Source organism: Hyperolius riggenbachi, chromosome 2 (genome assembly GCF_040937935.1).
Source record: "Hyperolius riggenbachi isolate aHypRig1 chromosome 2, aHypRig1.pri, whole genome shotgun sequence".
NCBI classification, from domain to species: Eukaryota; Metazoa; Chordata; class Amphibia; order Anura; family Hyperoliidae; genus Hyperolius; species Hyperolius riggenbachi.
The window spans coordinates 446,974,431-446,995,207 of record NC_090647.1 but is presented as its reverse complement, the minus strand read 5'-3'; the positions used below and the strand labels follow the sequence as shown (position 1 = coordinate 446,995,207).

The 20,777-nt window shown below is 43.3% G+C and overlaps 1 protein-coding gene across 5 annotated transcripts in view; it reads left to right on the top strand.

The window, feature by feature from the left end:
• Window positions 1-20,777, top strand: part of STX1A (syntaxin 1A) — a 202,228-nt gene extending 181,451 nt beyond the window's left edge. The window contains exons 8-10 of one of the 5 annotated variants that reach the window (XM_068270027.1): window positions 2,112-2,249; window positions 7,640-7,750; window positions 19,643-20,777. In XM_068270027.1, the coding sequence (XP_068126128.1) occupies window positions 2,112-2,249; window positions 7,640-7,750; window positions 19,643-19,720 (327 nt within the window). In that variant the 3' untranslated portion in view covers window positions 19,721-20,777. Of the gene's footprint in view, window positions 1-2,111; window positions 2,250-7,073; window positions 7,751-19,642 lie in introns of those variants that run through there. The other 4 variants (XM_068270031.1, XM_068270028.1, XM_068270030.1 and 1 more) reach the window with 4 other exon arrangements.

Sequence of the window (20,777 nt, the reverse complement as noted above, 5' to 3'; positions counted from 1 at the left end):
GAAGGGCATGTGGGAGGGGGGTGGTGCTATGTATATGACCCTTGCCGCACTCTTCCACAGGGTCATATGAGTGACGATTTGTGAGCTGCAGTGCAATGCTATGGGGGCGGAACATCACACCGCAAACACACTGGCCAGAAGGCCGCAAGGATACAAAAGATTTTCAGACATTTCTGTTACATTTTTTAAATTTACTCTGGGGACAGATTTGTGGGACACGGTGTTGGTCACAGCTTTTTATTCTGTGGGATCCCTTTATTTTTCCTGCTCCGTCCCCCTTTTAGATTAATCTTCCAAGTTGTTACTGTACAATGGCAATTCTGGAAGGCTTACCCTTCTACAGCTTGCTGAAACACCCATAAGAAGGCTTAAAGCACACCTACACTGAGAAGGCTATGGAGGCTGGCATATTTATTTCCTTTTAAACAATGCAGATTGCCTGGCTGTCCTGCTGAGCCTCTGTTTTGAATACTCTTAAAGAGACTCTGTAACAAAATGTTGAGCCTTATTTCTTCTATCCTATAAGTTCCTATACCTGTTCTAATGTGCTCTGGCATACTGCAGCCTTTCCTATTTGCACAGTGGCTGTGTTATCTCTGTTATATGATCTAATCTTCTCTCCTCTGTCAGGCTGAGGCAGTCAGGCTGGAATGTGCTGTGCTGCTTTTGATTGGATAGAAGCTATACACACCCTTTCCAGGCCCCCTGCACACTCTGTATGACTCACACACTGAGCTACTCTCAGCCTATCACTTGCTATGTCTTCTGTTTGTAAACACTGCATAAAACTGGCAATTACAAGCCAGGATTGCAGCAGGGAGAGGCAGAAACAGCACATAGGGGCCCCTGAGAACTTAATGAATAGAATGGTATGCTTTTTATTGCAATAATTTTACAGTACAGATTCTCTTTAAGCCTGGTATAATAATAATAATAATAATCCGAACATTTATATAGCGCTTTTCTCCTGGCAGACTCAAAGCGCTCAAGAGCTGCAGATACTGGGGCGCGCTCAAGAGGCCACCCTGCAGTGTTAGGGAGTCTTGCCTTGAACTCCTTACTGAATAGGTACTGACCCTAGCCAGGATTCAAACCCTGGTCTCCCAAGTCAAAGGCAGAGCCCTTAACCAGTACACTATCCAGCCACTACCGTATACTTATCCAATTTTGATTGGCAATGATTGACCGATTTTACCGCTTTCAATTAGTAGGAGAACTTACCCACACATTCTGTTCAAACTACTTGAAATCTGTTGGCCCTCATACTAGATGGAGGTGATAACATTGGTCAGTGTTTGGCCAATCAAAATTGGATGTGTGTATTCACCTTTAGCCATAGACCCTGGACAAGTAGGCAGATCAGGTGCTCTGACTGAAGTCTGACTAGATTACCTGCATGCTTGTTTCAGGTGTGTGATTCCGACACTACTGCAGCCATAGAGTTCAGCAGGATAGCCAGGTATTGTTTAAAAGGAAGTAAATATGGCAGCCACCATATCCCTCTTAGTTCAGGTGTACTTGACCCTGTGCCACGATGTGATGGCAGGGTTAATATGCCTCCCCCCGGCTAGTGACATACTCCCCAGCACTGGGATTCCCGTTGGTCTATACATGTTCGCCACATTGCACCGCGCTCCCGTTGTGCACACTGGCTGCATCGCCCATTAACTTGCATTACTGCATAATCCGTGCGGTAGGTACAGGTCATGCGGTAACGCGTTGCAGACTTTGCGTCTGAATTGTGGCGATTTTGATACTTCTGGGGCATCACATCGCATGAAGTGTGCCATTTTTCATAGACTTGCATGGCCCTTGCGGCGGGGAAACGTGACGTGGTCCAACGCTGTGTGCAAGGTGCAAAAAGGAACCACACATTATTTTACAGATTCATCCCTTCAGTCGCTTAGTTCAGTCGCTGCGGTGGGCAGCTTGGATTGCACTGCTGTGTGTTATTGAAGGACACTTTCTATGTCCGTATAATAGAACGTTACAGTTTATGCCACTTTCAATCAGTGTTACACGCTAATACAAATGTGTACTGAAGGAGTCATACCAACAGGCTGCCTTCACCATTTACAGAAAATAATCAAATGCCGATCTTCTCTTTGCAGATCATCATGGACTCCAACATTACTAAACAAGCTCTGAATGAGATTGAGACTCGGCACAGCGAGATCATTAAGCTGGAGAACAGCATCCGGGAGCTGCATGATATGTTTATGGATATGGCGATGCTGGTGGAGAGTCAGGTGTGTACACTGCACTTCTATCATAGCCATACTATGAAGGATATGCCAGTCTGGATGTTACTTATAGTGTTAAGCAATGATAATGGAAGCCCCTTATTCTTACTGTGACTGTAGAAAGTAGGATTGACATTGCATTTACATGTAAAGTGTAGGTGCTCTGGTCATCATCACTGCACTTGGACAATGGGTTTCTCACCCCCACTCCTATCTTTACTTCCCATGCTGCATGTGAGATGAGTACTCAGCTGGTAGGTACTATAACTGTATAGCTGTCGTGATGTGTACTGGTGACGTCTGCTGTGTGGCCATGTGTCCCCAACGCAATGTCTGTCTCCTTTTCCTGCAAACCTTCCCTGTAGTAGGCACCCAGTAGCTTTACAGCAAGCCTGAAGTGACAATAAACTATTGAGATCAGTAATTGCATGTGTAGGACTAATCCTAAACAGAACTTGAGAGGAGTCCCATAAACCCCATAAATATAAGTCTAATGGGCTGCTTTCCACTGAGAAAAGCGATCACGTTTCTCCAATTTTCTACTGCAGTGATTGAGCTGCAAGCTGTTGGGTGTACAGCGCGATTGCAATGCCTTTGCGACTTCCGACTGGAGAAATTAAAACCAGCCGGTGAGGTTGCTATGTGATTGTCCTGGCCAATTGCACAGAAAATGCAGCAGGTACGACAATTGCAATGGGGAAAAATCGTATTGCAAACTCAGCACACTAATACAAACATCCCTGTGGGATTTCCAGCATTGTAAAAGTACCTAGCATGTTGTGATCGTATCGCAAAACGCATTCGGCGAAAATAGCATCACACTGACATGGCTGCTGGTCATTCAGCTCACACACAGAGAAAGGATGACCTACTGAGCTGGAAATGACTATCCTGCCGCCAGGTTTGTTTGCACAGCTGCACACAGGTTTTATGACCCCTAATTAGTTAGTTAGAGAAAAAAAAGTTAGTTAGAGAATTGCAGCAGCACTCTGGCTTCCCCAACTGCACAGATAAAACACTGGTTTATATTGCACTGAAAAAAAATAATTAAAAGGGGAACATGGCAGATTCTAAGTGGGCTTGGTGCTATATGTACAAACGTTTATCACATCATGCCATGTCAGTTCAGGTACCCTTTAAATCAGTCACGAGTTATAAATTACCACTTTGATTATCAAGGAAGATCATGTAGCACTGTAACCTAAAAAAGGAGAAGAAAGACCATTTCCTTGATTTTGTTAACAAACTAAATTATTCTTTTCATTTTACCTCTTCACATTTTAAAACAGCCTGGGAAGAAGGTTTAAAACAAAAATTGTGGTTCAGGTTAGTTAGTTTAGGAGTTGAAAAGTACAATGAAAAGCACTGAAAATAATAACCTAATCTGAGAAGAGAAGAGAAGACACACACACACGCACCACACACACACACACACACACACACACACACACACACACACACACACACACACACACACACACACACGCACCACACGCACCACACCACACCACACCACACCACACCACACACACACACACCACACACCACACACCACACACCACACACCACACACCACACACACACACACACGCACCACACACACACACAGACACACACACACACACACACACACACACACACACGCACCACACACACACACAGACACACACACACACACACACACACACACACACGCACCACACAGACACACACACACACACACACACACACACACACACACACACACGCACGCACCACACACACACACAGACACACACACACACACACACACACACACACACACACACACATATTAATATGTAAAGGGAAACTTAAGTGAGAGGTATATGGAGGCTGCCATATTTATTGCCTTTTAAACAATACCAGTTGCCTGGCTGTCCTGCTGATCCTCTGCCTCTAATGCTGGGAATACACGGTTCATTTTTTAGGTGATTCGATGGTTCGATAGATAATTTCAGACATGTCCGATCTTCCTTTCGATTCTTTGGCTGCTCGTTTTCTGATAGAAGTGAATTGAGCGGCAAAAACGATCGAGAGCAGAGACGCACGGCAGAAAAAGACCTGTGTATTCCCAGCATAATACTTGTAGCCATAGACCCTGAACAAGCCTGCAGATCTGACATTTCTGACAAAAAATCTGACAAGATTAGCTACATGCTTGTTTCAGGTGTGTGATTAAGACGCTACTGCAGCCAAAGATATCAGCAGGACTGACAAGCAACTGTTATTGTTTAAACGCAAATAAATATGGCAGCCTCCATATCCCTTATACCAGCACAAGGATATGTATAAAAGATATTGAAGAAACTCAAAAAAAACTTTTAGAGTTTCTTCAATATCTTTTATACATATCCTTGTACTGGTATGAAGTTTATGTGGGTGTTGTGGTACACCTCTAAGGATATTGTCCCTATATCTCCCTTTATGCAGAATATAGCCTCCATATCCCTCTAACATCAGTTGTCCTTTAAGCCAGGCATATATGAAATGACTTAAGTTCAATCAACTTTCAATTTAGCTGACTCATTTGATATCAACAGATGATCCAAAATGCATTGATGCAGGTAGCACACACAGCAATTATTTTTATTATTATTATTTATATAAATCTTCCACAGCGCTGTACGGAGTATATAGTCTTGTCACTAACTGTCCCCTAGAAGAGCTAAAAATCTAATCCCTACCATAGTCATATGCATATATCGTGTAGTGTATGTCTAGTCTAGGACCAGTTTAGGGGAAGCCAATTAACTTATCTGTATGTTTTTGGGATTGGGGGGAAACCTGACACGGGGAAAACATACAAACTCCTTGCAGATGTTGACTTGGCTGGTATTCAAAACGGGGACCCAGCGCTGCAAGGCGAGAGTGCTAACCACTAGGCCACCATGCTGCATTTTTAGTCAATTCTGCAGTGTTCCTATAGGGCAAAAGGCCAGTGATAGACAGAAATCAATCAAAAGGCCTCGAAAATGCATCAGCTATTTATATTATCAGCAGAAATGTTCTGTCCTGAAGAATTAATTTTCTTTTCATTCTACATTCAATATTGATCACTTTGGTCAATCAAATTCAAAGAGCCAGACTATATTTGTGGTTATTTAGATGAAATGATTGAATGGAAAAATGGACTCAGTAATGCCAGGCTTTATTAGTGTCACAACTTGTGCAGCGATCAGGAAATCTCTCATCATCACTTCCTGTGCCCTCCCTCTCCTTGCCCCACCCCTTCTGTCACTGTGCTCCCTCCGATGCTCCTCCCTTCTCTATCTGCTGAGCGGCGCAGCAGGTGGGTATAAACAGACAGGTATTACAGCTCAACTCCTCCGGGCTCCAGGCACTACAGATCCAAGTCTCTTCAGTCTCCTCTGCAGCGCTGCTAATTCTACTGCCTGATTTTCAGATTGGGAACTAGAGCATGAGCGGCACTCCAGAGGAGACAAAAGGGACTTGGACCTCTATTGCCTGGAGGAGGTAAGATGTAATCCCTGTCTGTCCATACCTGCCCGCTGCACTGCTCTGCAGATGGGGGCGCACAGGAGGGGGGCCAGAGAAGGGAGGGAGGAGAGAAGTTGGGCCACTGCCACTAGACGCAAGATAAATGTATAGAGGAGGGGGGGGGGGGACCACCAGGGAACGCTTTATAGGGGAAGGGGATCACCCCCCCCCCCTCCATACGCACACATCTTTTGTTATAGGCGGGGGGGTGCACTTTGTAGTGTCTGCCTCTGCTGCTGCCAAGTCCAGCTGAGAACAGACATTTCTGGAGACTGACATATGATGAACCTTACTACCTACACAAAGCAGTCAGGCATCAACTGGCACCAGACTCTCAAATGTTCATATTTGATCTGTCTGGTCAGCAAAATATAGAAATACTAGTAGACCCAAGCCCATTTAAAAACGGGCTGTAGGTCTTTTTTCTACCGCCGCCGCCAATGCGCATGCGCGCGCACGCACCCACGGCATGCACACATACACCCACCGCGCGCGCACGCACCTGCTCGCCCACCTCGTTAGCCCACCTCGCTCCCTGGTCCCATTCAGCTGTCCGTACTGCGCACATGCGCAGTAGCAAATAACAGGGACACAGGGACAGCTGGACGCAGCTACACGGAGATTATTATAGAGGATGTAAATAATCATATCCAGTCACTATGCCACAATGGGCAGGTGTTGTTAGCTTGGCACATCGAAACCAAACCAAGTCTGACTGGTTGCCAGATCATAATAATGACTTTCTGATCGAGGCTGAAAAATGTGAATTGGAAAGGCATGACAACCTATTGGTACATGCAGACCATGCCATCTACAGTACATTCAGAGGAGCAATTCCCAATCCTTTCTCTCTCCACTGTGACCAGCCTCCCAGCTGAATTGTGATTGGTTACGTCTGTCAGCTTTCTCACCTAAATCAGCCCCAATGTTCTAAAATCTATCTTACTAAATATATCCTTGCATAGCCAATTACTGTACAGCACTCCTGTGAGGACAGCCAAAAATAATGTTGGCAGAACTGATCATAAATAAGTCGGCAGACAGTTATTACATTTTCTCCCAGCAATAGCTTGTGAAGCTGTCTGAACAGCAGCTGAAACCTGCTCAGATTTTCAGAGGGAACAGCAATTATTCTGCCTCTTTAGATGGTACCTGTGGAATCCTGCAGCTTCTCTGTTGTGTCCCTGAGCTTCTCTGTTTCTTACTAGTCTATATGAGCCGTGTAGTGATTGTCTAGTATGTGTGTCTTGTAGATTGTCCATGCCGCCAATCTGTTCAGCAGCCACTAATGACACCTGTCTTTGGTTTCAGTGCAGGTTAAAGCTGGTCGGAGCAGCATGTGGGGCTGAAAGTCACCCACAGAAGATCAGGTAACATGCAAGTGATTGAGATGAAACAATGATGATATTAAGTATCTTTCTTTTTCTGGCCCTCCTCTGTTATCCCTCACTCACTCTTTCTGTCTCCTTACTACATTCTTCTCTTGCTGTGGACTTCTCTGTGTACTCGGATCTGTCTCCACCCTCATCTCATCTCTCTCATTCATGTTCCTGTTACTTCACTGTTTAATCTCTTTCCTTCGCTCTGTTCTCCTCCTTTGTTTCTTCCTCTTCTTCTACTATCTCTGCATTTCTCTGATGCATTCTGGATGACATTTACGTACTAACCAATGCTGCATGCTTGCTGTGCCCCATGGACGCGCCTGTGTTCACTTGCATGTGTCTTTAATCTTGTATGTCGCCTTTTGTATTTCTCCAACCTCTCTTCTGTGTTACTCTCTTTCTCTTGATGTCTTCCGAATATCTCTGGCTCCTTCTTTTCGGCCTCTTCTATTTCCCCCCCTCCCCCCTCCCGTCCTTGTTTCTGCACACCATCAGGGAGAGATGATCGATCGCATAGAGTATAACGTGGAACACTCCGTGGATTACGTGGAAAGAGCCGTGTCCGACACCAAAAAGGCTGTGAAGTACCAGAGTAAAGCCCGAAGGGTAAGTGCCTGCTGCTATTCACATTAGACCACTGGTGTCCAACTCCAGTCCTTGAGGGCCTTATACAGGCCAGTGCTTAGGATGGTCTAAGAACTGGAGAAACTTGTTCTTAATGAACCAGCACTAGTGCTGATTTGTTATGCTGTGTTATGGCCCATACTCACGGGCAACTTCTAGGGCCTGTCGCCAGCACACGTGAGCGTGTGGGCGACAGCTCCTCGCCAGGTCCCTCCGCGTACACACGCGGAAGAGGGACCAGCGGCGCGACGGAAGCTGTCGCCGACGTTCCTCCTCCCCCTGCCGGAACCTCCGTATACTTCAATGGAGGTTGCTGTCGCTAGTCCGCGTTCTCACGCGGACTAGCGACAGTTGCGGCGGAGTTGCGGCGGCAACTGTTGCCAGGCGATTGACCGCGCCAATCGCATGGCGACATCAGCGACGAGCGACGGTTAAGGGTGCACGCCCGTGCAACGCCGCATACTCACGGGCGACCTGTCGCTGCAACACGCGCGCGCCGCATGTTGCGGCGACATTTGTAGCCCGTAAGTATGTGCCATAACCGCCTATTTCTTGATGAACCACCCCCTTCCTGATTCAGTCCTATCAAGTAATTTAACCTGTTCCAAAAATGTGTGAGGTATGGCAAAGAATGCACATATTCCATAGTATTGTGCAGAGTGTGTATTCAGACATTATTATGCAAACTTCATATGTTGAATGACTGGGTCAGAAGACTCTGCACTTTTTTACCTGAAGTTGATTATTTTGCTTGCATCTTAGTAGAGAGACTCAAGGGAGTTCTGCAAACAATTGCACTGGGGGGGGGGGGGGGGGGGCAGGGGGGTGTAGTCCATGGCCTACTGGAGGTCCTATATGGTTTCTGTTAATGTAATGTTATAATCCACAGTTCCCTTCCAGTTAGCTAGCGAGAGGGCTCATAATACCAAGCTATGATTGTAATTAAAAGCGGAAAGCTTTACTATACATACTTGCCAATATTTGTGAAACACCAACCTCCCATCAGAAAATCTCTGTAATCCCATCTGATTATTGTAGGCTTGTTATTGGCACTGGATGTTAGGCTGTGTTCCCACTTCAGCTGTTCACACTTGTCAGCCTGCAACGGATGCATTGGATTTGTTGTGGTAAGCAGGCCACACTCCTGTTTCATCTGCAATAATGCTGGGCAGTGGGATGCGTTCTCCACCATATAGCCTGTGGAGGTAACGCATCTGCCCCGGGCTACAGAAGACCATCCACGGCAGATGGGAACCGAGGCTTAAAGTAAACCCGAGGTGAAAATAAACCGATGAGATAAGCAATTGTATATATCCTCCTACTCCTAAAAAAATACTTTTTTTGAGATGTCACACGGTTTTATTTTATATGTAAACATTTACAAAGTAGAACAAATGTTTTGTAGTCTCTGCTCAGTGGCAGCCTATTAAGTGTCCCTTAATGAAAATACATGAGCTATTGACCTTTTTCTATCTTACTCTGCTCTCAAAGGTTGTATTCTGCTCTCAAAAGTTGTATTCTGCCAAATTATGGCTGTAATTTGCTTATCAGTGATGTTTACTATATTCCCGACAAGACAGAAGCTGTCACTTCCATGCCTAAAAATTAACTTTTTCAGGCAGCAAAATAAAACAAGTAAAACAGCCTGGTTATCAATATGTTTGCTCTTTACATACACGTTTATCTCATCATGTCACATCACCTCAGGTACACTTTATGAGTTTTAATAATTTAGATTTTTTTTTCTAACACTTTGTTGAGAAGCTTATCAGTTTTATGCATACTGCCACATAGCCTCCCTAATCTTCTTTTAATTACTACAGTAATTTCTGTTGATAAGAGTGAGTAAACATAGCAAAAAAGGGTCTGCTGCAGGATTCACTATGACTGTAAGCAGTGGAGTTTTCTGAATGAATTAGACATAATACATTAATTGCAGTGGAAGTTTCCAACCTTCCTGTATTTCCCGTGGGGGAGGGGATTGTGATTTTTACATAGGTGACATTAGTATGCTACAAAAGCAAATAGGATAACGGTATGGCCAGTATATAGTAGGGACACAAGTTATGTTTTGCCAAACTGTTATTCTGCTTTTAAGTACACCTTTATATAATTGGCATAGATTTCATTCATTTGCTGCGCACGGATGGGCAGTATCATGCAGCCTTGTCTTTTGTGGCCCCCTTTGAATAATGTTCAGTGCTTCCGAAATCCGTGTTGCTGTAAAACGTGCAGCATTGTGCAGCCAGATGCACATCTCATGCTCATCCAGATCAAACAGGACTTTAAGTGACTGTAAAAAGCCATTCACAGCAGCACACATAGCCCTGTGCGCCTTCACATCCATGTCTGATCATCAAACAGAACAGAGGGGTCGCCTGCAAATTAGAAATCAATGACCTCACGTCTGATCACACAAGGAGAGCACGGTGGTGGAAAATAACTGCAAATACTCCTTTAATCAATACAGTATAATGGCCCAGTTCTAAAATAATGACTTCCTTCATTGTGAAAATATCAGTGTATATATATATATATATATATATATATATATATATATATATATATATATATATATATATATATATATATATATATATATATATATATATATATATATATATATATATATTAGGGCAGCACGGTGGCGTAGTGGTTAGCTCTCTCGCCTTGCAGCGCTGGGTCCCTGGTTCGAATCCCAGCCAGGGCACTATCTGCAAAGAGTTTGTATGGTCTCTCCGTGTCTGCGTGGGTTTCCTCCGGGCACTCCGGTTTCCTCCCACATTCCAAAAACATATGTATAAGTTAATTGGCTCCCCCTAAAATTGGCCCTAGACTACAGTACTTACACTACATAATATAGACATATGGCAATGGTAGGGATTAGATTGTGAGCTCCTTTGAGGGACAGTTAGTGACAAGATATATATATACATTGTACAGCGCTGCGTAATATGTCGGAGCTATATAAATACTAAATAATAATAATAATATACAGCATACAATCGCCCATAATCCTAACATGCTAAAATATGGCACATACATTGAACTACCACTTTTTTGTGATTGTATTTTAGCCATATTAGTCAGACTCCTATTGCAGCATTATTCATATACATTATTGATTACAGAGCATGCTTGTAGCTGATCCCATATAGTGTATGTGCATCACTATGGACCCTATTGCCCAGTTTGTTAGGCTTACTTCACTTGGGCGATTATAAGGACAAGAAAAGTGTGAATGATTTACAGTCCTCATAACTACAGACAGTTCTCTGTCCTGCTGTTGTCAGTGGTTATAAGGCAGCTGTGGCCTCATACCACATCCACATTTATGGGCCACAGCATGAAAGTACAGTGGACACTAGTGGTGGGCGGTGTGACAGGTAAAGTATTTTAATGCACAGGCACTGGGGGGCACATATAACTTTTGGGGGGATAGCAGCCAAGGGCGACAAGGCGGCATAACTAGACTAATTCCTGAAAGATTTCATCCTGAAATTGATCAGGAATTGGCCTGCGGTGTATGGGCAGCCAACATATCTCTCTCTAATCAGATTCGATCAGAGGAAAGATCTGTCTCTTGATCAATTTGCCCGTACTTCGGTACCTTTATTTTGGGTGAGAGATTGTAAAGGTAATAAACACAATATCCAGGCAAGAAGTAGGGATATTTGTATTGTATACAAAGACATTACCTGGAATAACACCCTCAAGACAAGAAGAGGCAAAAGACAAGGACTTACACAGTGAAAACTTAAAAAATGCCTAGCTTGTCAGACAAAGATATAGTATACAGTACATTTTGATAAATATGTTAAATATCTAACTAGAATCTACGTTTCTCTAAACCCAGACCGGGGCCCCAAATTCGAGTATACTTGGCAACATCATCCAATGTCATCCTTGCCCTTTGCCAGCTCCTCTCCAGGAGAGCCCTTCCCTTTTTGTATTATGTGCATGCATTCCCTTTTGTAATTGTGTAAGCAAGGTCTAAAGCCTCATACACACACCTGACTTAAGTCAGCTGAGGGGCCAATAACAACTGCTTCTTCTGGCAATCAGCCGGTAACCCTGGATCCCCATACTGTGAGCAATCCACTTGGTGGATCTACTCACCCCCAGCGATGCCGATCCCATTGTTTGCATCACTCCCCGCCCGCCGTGTGACGTTAACGTGGCCTAACTGGAATCTACATTTCTATAAACCAAGACCAGGAGCCCCAAAGCTGAGTATTCTTGACAATATCATCCAAGAATATGCTAATTAATCTGTCTTCCTGAATAATACTATCTTATCAGTCATTATCGGAAATCATTGTCCTGAAACACATCTCTCTGCAGCTCCTGGTCTTTGAGGGTTTTTCTAGGTAATTATTTGCTTGAATGACTAAATAAAGCTATCCATGTATTGTTATGCTTATCTTCAATGAAGCCTGAAGGTGGTGATACATCTACCTATCCGACAATGCAAAAAATTCCAGAAAGGGAGCTCAGGGCTAACTTCATATATTCATGTAATTTAATTTATTGATAATTCATGATACAAAAGGACAGACAACACTTATAAAACACCCCCATAAAACAACAAATTCCAAACTGTCCAGCGAATTGCATGTGTCCCTATGTAGGAGTGCACTCCCTGCATTGACAGGTATCTAGCATGCATGCATGTATTTTGATCTTCTGGCCCAGTCAGAACTATAGTGGTGACCTCCAATATCCAGGACAGGCTTTGATTTTAATCTTCAACTCTGACCCCGTGTGCATACTCAGCACGCCTCTCTGAATAGATACGCAACCATTCCTGACACCCAAAAGATATGTCAAACCTCTACCGGACTTTCCGTTTGATCTGTGTATTGTAGCTACTTCATAGCCATCATAGCAAACATGGCAGACGGAGATTCACTCACCGCGCGATTCCTCACGAACCTCGTACAGGCCTGCGTGGTGCGGGAGCTGTCAATCCCTGCCTAGGCTGTATACATACTTGTCTTGTCCATAGATTGCAAAACGCCGTTCACGGTGTGCAAGCGGGACGGGAGCCAGGAGGAAGGTTGCGAAGGCACGGGGAACAGAGAGCACGCCCACTGGACCTTGGACGTCACACCCACGTGACGCGTTTCATCCCAAACAGGATTTCTTCAGACGTATAGCGTCTTAAAGGGCACTAGCTTTTATACCCTTGCGAGTATCATCCAGTCATTAAAATTTCACGTAGCCTGTCACCTTTACACATGCGCAGCGACCAAACCGGACATAGATCCGAAGACCTCTCAACGGGCAGCTGATTCCAAAGCTATAAGAAGACTTTCATATTCAGATTATTATTATTGTTATTATTATTATGTATTTATATAGCGCCGACATATTACGCAGCGCTGTACAGAGTATATATATATATATCCTGTCACTAACTGTCCCTCAAAGGAGCTCACAATCTAATCCTCATATTCAGATCCTTATTAAGACCAAATGACATTAGGCTTCCACACTTATAAATTAGTTCAGATTCTTTCTTTCTTAATTCAGAGTCAAAGTCCCCTCTCCTCGAACTGATATTTAATTTAAAGATACCCATGACCTGTAAACCTTTAGGATTCGAATCATGACAAGTTTTAAAATGCAAAACCATGGGATTTAATTTCTTTTTGTCCACATTGGGGTTTCTTATATTTGCTACATGTTCCTTTATGCGAGCATTTAATGCCCTATACGTTTTCCCCACGTAAATTTTATCACAGGGGCAACGAATTTGATACACCACTCGTTCTGTATTGCAATCAATTTTATCATTAATATAGAACTCTTGTGTTCGATCAAAGTTGAAGAATTTTCTTCCCATCAACACATATCTGCAGATATCACACCCGGCACATCTAAACATGCCCTTTTTTCCGTTCAATTTTCTAGTACACCTGTCCCAACCGAACTCACAACTTACTAGCAGATAATTCAGATTGGCACTCCTTCTAGCTGCCACATGGGGGTAGTTTCCCACAATTCTCGCCACAATAGAGTCCCTCCCCAGGAGGTGCCAATGTCTATTTAGAATTTCTCTTATTTCCTTAAAATGCGCCCCATATGTCAGTATGACCCTTGAGACACTAGCTTCAGCATTGTGTTCACGTGGGGCAGGTGCACGTCTCTGGGGGTCAGCCTTTGGTCCCAACAGGGTAGATCTCTCCCTTATTAGGGCCTTTTGATAAGCAGACCTAACAATTTTATTGGGGTACCCCCTTGTCCGCAATCTTATCATCAGCTCTTTAGCCTCCTTTTTAAACGTGTCAAGATCTGAGCAATTTCGTCTTAATCGCAAGAACTGTCCATCTACCTATCTATTTTGCAGCCCGATCGACCATCTAATTTGATAATTTTATTGAATCGGAGGAAAATTGGTGCCGCAACATGTCCACCTGATCAATGTTTTTCGATCAATTTTAAGCTGAATTCTGTGGAAAGCATCGATCAGGCATGCTGGAAAATCTCAGTTGTACGTGCTGGATAGGGTGTGCAGCTGTAACAGCGTGTGATTGCGACAACTGACATACGCAACTGACCCTCAGCTGCTGTCAAGTGTTAAATGTCCCCTCTGGAGCCTGTGCTCTCTAAATTCTCACCTGTCCTCCCACGTCACCCCCATTAACAATTGACTGTATCACTTGGCACTAGGCATGTATGTGACATCACATACGTGCCACGTGGTACAGGCACTCGGAGAGCTGGAGTCACGCCAACAGTCACGTGAGTATTTACACTGCACAGGCACAAGGGGAGGTTAACACTTGGGGGCAGCCAGGCAGGTGATAGAGGCGTTGTCGCTAGGTGGATTCCTGATTGATTTCATGCTGAAGTCCATCGGAAAGCAGTGTGCAGTGTATGGGTAGGCAACAATTCTCTCTCTGATCAGATCAATCAGAGAAAGGTCTGTCTCATGGCCAATCTGTCTATACAAAGCCTGATGTATGGGCACCTTTAGTGATGCCCTCAACTGCTTTCCAAGAATTATAGCAAAAGGAAGGGATCCGCACATGTCCTAAAATGATTCTTTATTATGGACGTATCCAAAACACCAATCACGCATCAGTAGCTAACATGTTTCAGACCTACTGGTCCTTAATCATAGCTCATGAGCTATGATTAAGGACCAGTAGGTCTGAAACATGTTAGCTACTGATGCGTGATTGGTGTTTTGGATACGTCCATAATAAAGGATCATTTTAGGACATGTGCGGATCCCTTCCTTTTGCTACAGTCTCCTTGGATTTGCCTTCCTGGTTCCAGCACTGTCCCTGTTCGAGTGAGCGGTGTTCTGGTGCTTCTTTCTCTATTTTCCAAGAATTATAGACATGCGGACAACTCAAAGGATCTGTATGTGCTGCAGCCACGCTTACAATTGGGATGATCTCCCAAGACCAAAACAAAGTAGCTGTAACTGGACAAGTTTTTCTTCTGTAGAAGATATTTCATCACTCCTGCAGAGCAGCCGCTACACTTCTAATTAAAACTGAAGAGGTTACTCTGCAGGAGTGAAGTCTTCTAAAACTGAAAAGGGTATCCAGTTGTAGCTAATTATTTTTTCCGTCGGAAATACCACCATGACCTGGATAGAAGAGAACCTTTACAGAAACTTGAGATTGAAAGTTATAAATCTATAGTGTCATCCTAAAGGAATGTACTACCATATAAAACGTAACTTTCATTCATTTTCCTTCAAATAATTATTTCTGGAGGTTTTTAATAATGAGAAGCCCCCAATTCCTCCTCCCATTCAGTCAAGGCAAGTAGCAGTCCTAAAATAGTCAGAAGGTTCTTGGTTCAAGCATCCTTTAAACTAGACAGAACATTTATATTGCGCTTTCTCCTGGTGGGCTCAAAGCACCAGAGCTGCAGCCACTTAAGGTGCACTCCATGTGCTACCAAGATCATTAACTACTTAATGACAACTGGATGTTATAAACGTCCAGGGTATTAGTGTAGAATGCACCACCAGTTTGTTACTAAATGAGGCACATGTGGTATCATTTTACCTGAGACTAGTTGTAGAATACATTTTGGTGGGTCTTAAAGCTTGGACACACATTACATAAAAAATAGGTACGGAAAAACTCAATGCAACATGAAAAAGTCATTTTCAAAATTATGATCAAATTTGGGGATGTTCTAGCAAAACTACAAGAGACATATGTGGTAAAATTTTAACTGTGATAAGTAGTAGAATGGAGTTTAGAAAGTTTTAAGGTTGAGGCCCATGTCTTATATATTCTTTTTAGTCCCAAACTGAATAAAAGGCAATTACATTTTTGCATATTCTGTACCAAAATAAAAGACTTGTAAAATGAAAACAAAAGTGACAAAATATGAAAGAAACAACATATATTGTTACCTTGGAACTTGGCTCTTTAAATATATATGCCATTAGGGTATATTACTATCATTTTTGCAAATAAGGTTTTACAATTATAAATAGTGTACAATAAGAAAGCAAAAAAAATGAAAAACAGAAAAAAAGACACCTTTATTTCCAAAAACAATATTGTCACCATACATTGTGCTAGGAACATAATCTAAATGTTGCAATAACCAGGATGAATAGGCAAATACAATATGTGGGTTTAACTTATAGTCCACACTGTTTATTGTAAAGCTATAATGGATGTAAATGGAGAAATAGTGTGTTTTTCTATTTTTTTTTCACTTCTTTTCCATTTAAAATGCATTGAAAATAAGGTAATTACTAAACAAAATTACCACTTTCTAAAAGCCTAATTTGTCCTGAAAAAAAACAATATATAGATCATTTAGGTGTGATTAGTAGTAATAAAGTTAGCACACACTGGGATTAAAGTGAACCTCCGGACTAAAAATCGACTCAGCAGCACTGAAAAGGCCTGGTGTTTCTTTAACAGTTTCACAGCATCAAAACTTTGTTTTTCTTACCCAAGCCTTATTTTTAGCTGCACAGAAGAAAACTGCCCGGGCTTTTTTCCCCTGATGCTGTGCAAAGCATGATGGGATTTCTGATGATGTTGCTCTCGTTCTGCTGTTTTGGTGCAAATTTTTTTTTTTTACATTTTGAATTTGACATTTGAAGCCTAGCGTGTGCAGCTCGGAGGGGTGATCAGGACACAGGATAGTTGGAACTGTGTCTCCTGCTCCTTGTCACCTCCTTTCAACCAAAAAGATGGCTGCCCCCATGACAAAGATGGCAGCCCCCATGAATCACAAACATTTGCCTGTTCTTTTAAAACAGGGTGGGTAAAAAATTATATTACCTATCTATTCTAATTAACATAACTAATGTAACTTAACCACTTCACCACTGAGGGGTTTTACCTCTTGAACACCAGAGCAATTTTCACCTTTCAGCGCTCCTTCCATTCATTCGTCTATAACTTTATTATTACTTATCCCAATGAAATGAACTATATCTTGTTTTTTTCGCCACCAATTAGGCTTTCTTTAGGTGGGACATTATGCCAAGAATTATTTTATTCTAAATGTGTTTTAATGGGAAAATAGGAAAAAATGTGGGAAAAAATTATTACTTTTCAGTTTTCGGCCATTATCGTTTTTAAATAAAGCATGCTACTGTAATTAAAACCCATGAAATGTATTTAACCATTTGTCCCGGTTATAAAACCATTTAAATTATGTCCCTATCACAATGTTTGGCGACAATATTTTATTTGGAAATAAAGGTGCATTTTTTTCAGTTTTGCATCCATCCCTAATTACAAGCCCGCAGTTTATAAAGTAACAGTGTTATACCCTCTTGACATAAATATTTAAAAAGTTCAGTCCCTAAGGTAACTATTTATGTTTTTTTTTTTATTGTATTTTTTTTTTTTAATTACAAAAAAAAAAAAAAAATAAATTGGGGAGTGTGGGAGGTAATGAGTTAATTTATTGTGTAAATGTAATGTTTGTTTATGTAAAATGCTTTTAGGGTGTAGTTTACTATTTGGCCACAAGATGGCCACAGTGTGTTTGTTTACATGCGACCTGTAAGCGTCCTTCCGGACGCTTACAGGAAGCAGTAGGAGGTAGAGATGGGAAGTTCGGATCTTTTCAATGATCCGGATGATTCGAATCGGATCATTGAAGAGATCCGGATCTTTGATCCGAATCTCGGATCATTTTACTACCGGAAGCATTCGGGGGTGAAATGAACAGCAGGACAGGTCTGTGGACAGGAGAAGGGGAGGGGGTGGACACAGAGAAGGGGAGAAGATGGACAGAGGGCATGGAGTGGACAGAGATGGGAGGAGGGACGAGCAGAGAGCAGAAATGTTTGCACGTAATACCCACATGCTGAAGTCCTATGCTTTACATATATTTCACCTATATGTTCATCTGTACACTTTGAAAGAAAAGGTCGCACAGTGAAAGAAAGCATTCCCAGAAGTAAAGTGCAGCTGTTTAGGAGGATCATATTGCCCGGCAATGACAGTGCCTGCAAAGTTACTGAGCTGTGCTGAGCTGAGCCAAAAGCTTCCAATGTGTTCACTGTGCACAACTACGGAACAGACAGCCTATAATGAGCAGCAGTTATAGCCAGTATGTGTGCTCTACACATATCTGGCAGTGGCACCCATGTCCCCTCTACCTGTCCCTGTGCAAAGCTGGCTCCCCTGAGTCCCCTCCAACAGAGCGATCCATCTCTGCTCTGCTTCCAGCAGGACCCCGCTGCCCGCTGAGAGGGGGCGTGTCGCTCCTGGCCCCACCCCTTTTGCGAACCGAATCACTCATTTTGATGATTCGGATGATCGACTCATAAAATAGATTCGGATCAAAGATCCGAATCGTTCATGATCCGGACAACACTAGTAGGAGGCTGGAGAATCACAATGATCGCGCTGTTTCTGAAAGAAGCAGCAGATCATTGTGGGGGCTTAGATCAACGAACGGGAAGGGATTTTCCCGTTCATTGATCTCCGTGCGAGCAGGTGGCAGCGTGCACGAGCGGCGGGTGCGCGCGCACGAGCGGCGGGTGCGCGGACAGCGGCGGTAGCGCGGAAGGTACGGATTTCTCCGTCCCTGGTTTTTTAGGGGGGAAAAAAGGGACGGAGAAATTCGTACCGCGGGGGTTTAAGTGGTTAATGACAGTATGTTTGTTTAGGCTGAAGTTCCCCTTTAAGCAATCCCCATTAACCCTATTATCTCTATTGGTAGAGGTAATGTCTTACCTAAAATGTAACTTTTAATCAAAATTTAAATAAAATCAATCAGGGCTATTAAACCATCACCACACACCAAACATATAACTGTAGGGGGGGAATTGGTTTTATGCATCCAAATGGGCTAGGCTGCTGCAGGGTTCACTTACTGAGGCAAGATAGCCCACTATGTATAAGTGAGCATACAATCAAGCAGTTCAATAATACAGTACATGATCCCACAGTGTATCAATAACTCTATAGGGATGGGAGCAGAGTTTACTCAAATTTTTGAAGCCCCAGTCTTAGCCAGGCCCTATATGTCAAAGGGCTCAGATCCCACATCAAAAGGCATCACCAATAGACTATCCATCTGTACATCTGTTAAACTACAGTAAGAATGCCCAATACAACGTACACATGAAGCAGTGTTAGATCACATGACAGTGGACAGCCAATCAGAAAAGTATAAATCGATCACCTGATAAACTGATCATGTGCTTCACCATCATTTCTTGTAGGGGATGCCTTCTTAGAAGAATTGACTGTTTCTACAGACATTTACATTTTCAGAATTGTAGTTGAACACCAGAACCTAACTGCAATGCACATTATATGCACTCATGTAAAAACTGAAGTAATAAAAAGAAACAGATATGATTGTTATTTAGAGAAGAATGTTTTCTGACTGATTATCTTGTTCTTCCTGCAGAAGAAGATCATGATCATAATCTGCTGTGTGGTGCTCGGTATCGTCATCGCTTCAACGTTTGGAGGGATCTTTGGATAGAGCACAGGACGGCAGCCACAGTTTGCATGTTCTGGACATAGCAGGAAATACGCGGCAAGCAGTGCAAGCCGCATCTGATGGTGGGGGACTGAGCGAAAACCACGCTTCCCGAGAAGAGAGCCCCTCTGCATGACTACCCTGTGTGTAACCCAGCGCACGTGCCCAGGGAAAGACTATTTGGCGCGGGAGGGGGAGGAAGGGGTGGAAACAGCCCGACCACTGGGTTGGAATTGGATGCAAAGTGAAGCCCCTTTGTCCTTCCCTTCAAGGAGACATTCCTCCAGCGATGGATCCAGCTTGGTGCTTTTTAAGGGATCAATATAGGGTTAGGTTTCCTGCGCTGCCTTTCTATTTGGTCCCCTTGCCCACCAGATGCCTTTTAGGCTTAGAGCAGGATCTGTATCTGCCACAGCCAACTAGACACCAGTGTTGGGCCAAAGTGCCAAGCATAGCCAATTTCTACTTCTTTTATGTAACCCCCACATCCCTCCCCTCTGAATAAACAACTTGGGACAGCGCGCTGGGCCAGACCATGTTGGCCTCCCCTTTGCATGACAGGGGTTCAGTGTTTGGTTAAACATTTTAAGGTTGGAATCTGTTTTGTGTGATCCTTGCCCTTTGCCGGCTCCTCTCCAGGAGAGGGGTCCACCCTCCCTCCCCCTTTTTGTATTATGTGCATACATTCCTTTTTGTAATTGTGTGAGCAAGGTGTCCACTCGTGTGTATGTCTCTCTGAACCACTTATGCAGACTAAATAAATGTGTGAGGAGACTCCTGTGTATTGGAAGCTGTGGAGATGTCACAGTGGGGCAGGGCAGCACCATCTCTCCAGCTGATGATGGTAAACCAAGCCCTGATGTGCCTTACGGCTTGTACGAGTCAGGAGTTAACCCCTTTTAGAGCTGCGAAGACCTCTGTGTTTTCCCAGCTCTGAAGGGATTAATCACCAGCATGCTTTGTGAGGAGAGTTTTTATATTTGGTGTTCTATCTTCCTGGCGTATTTTGTCTGATGCCCTTGTACGGCATTTAATAAATTATGTGAGTTTGGGAACAGTA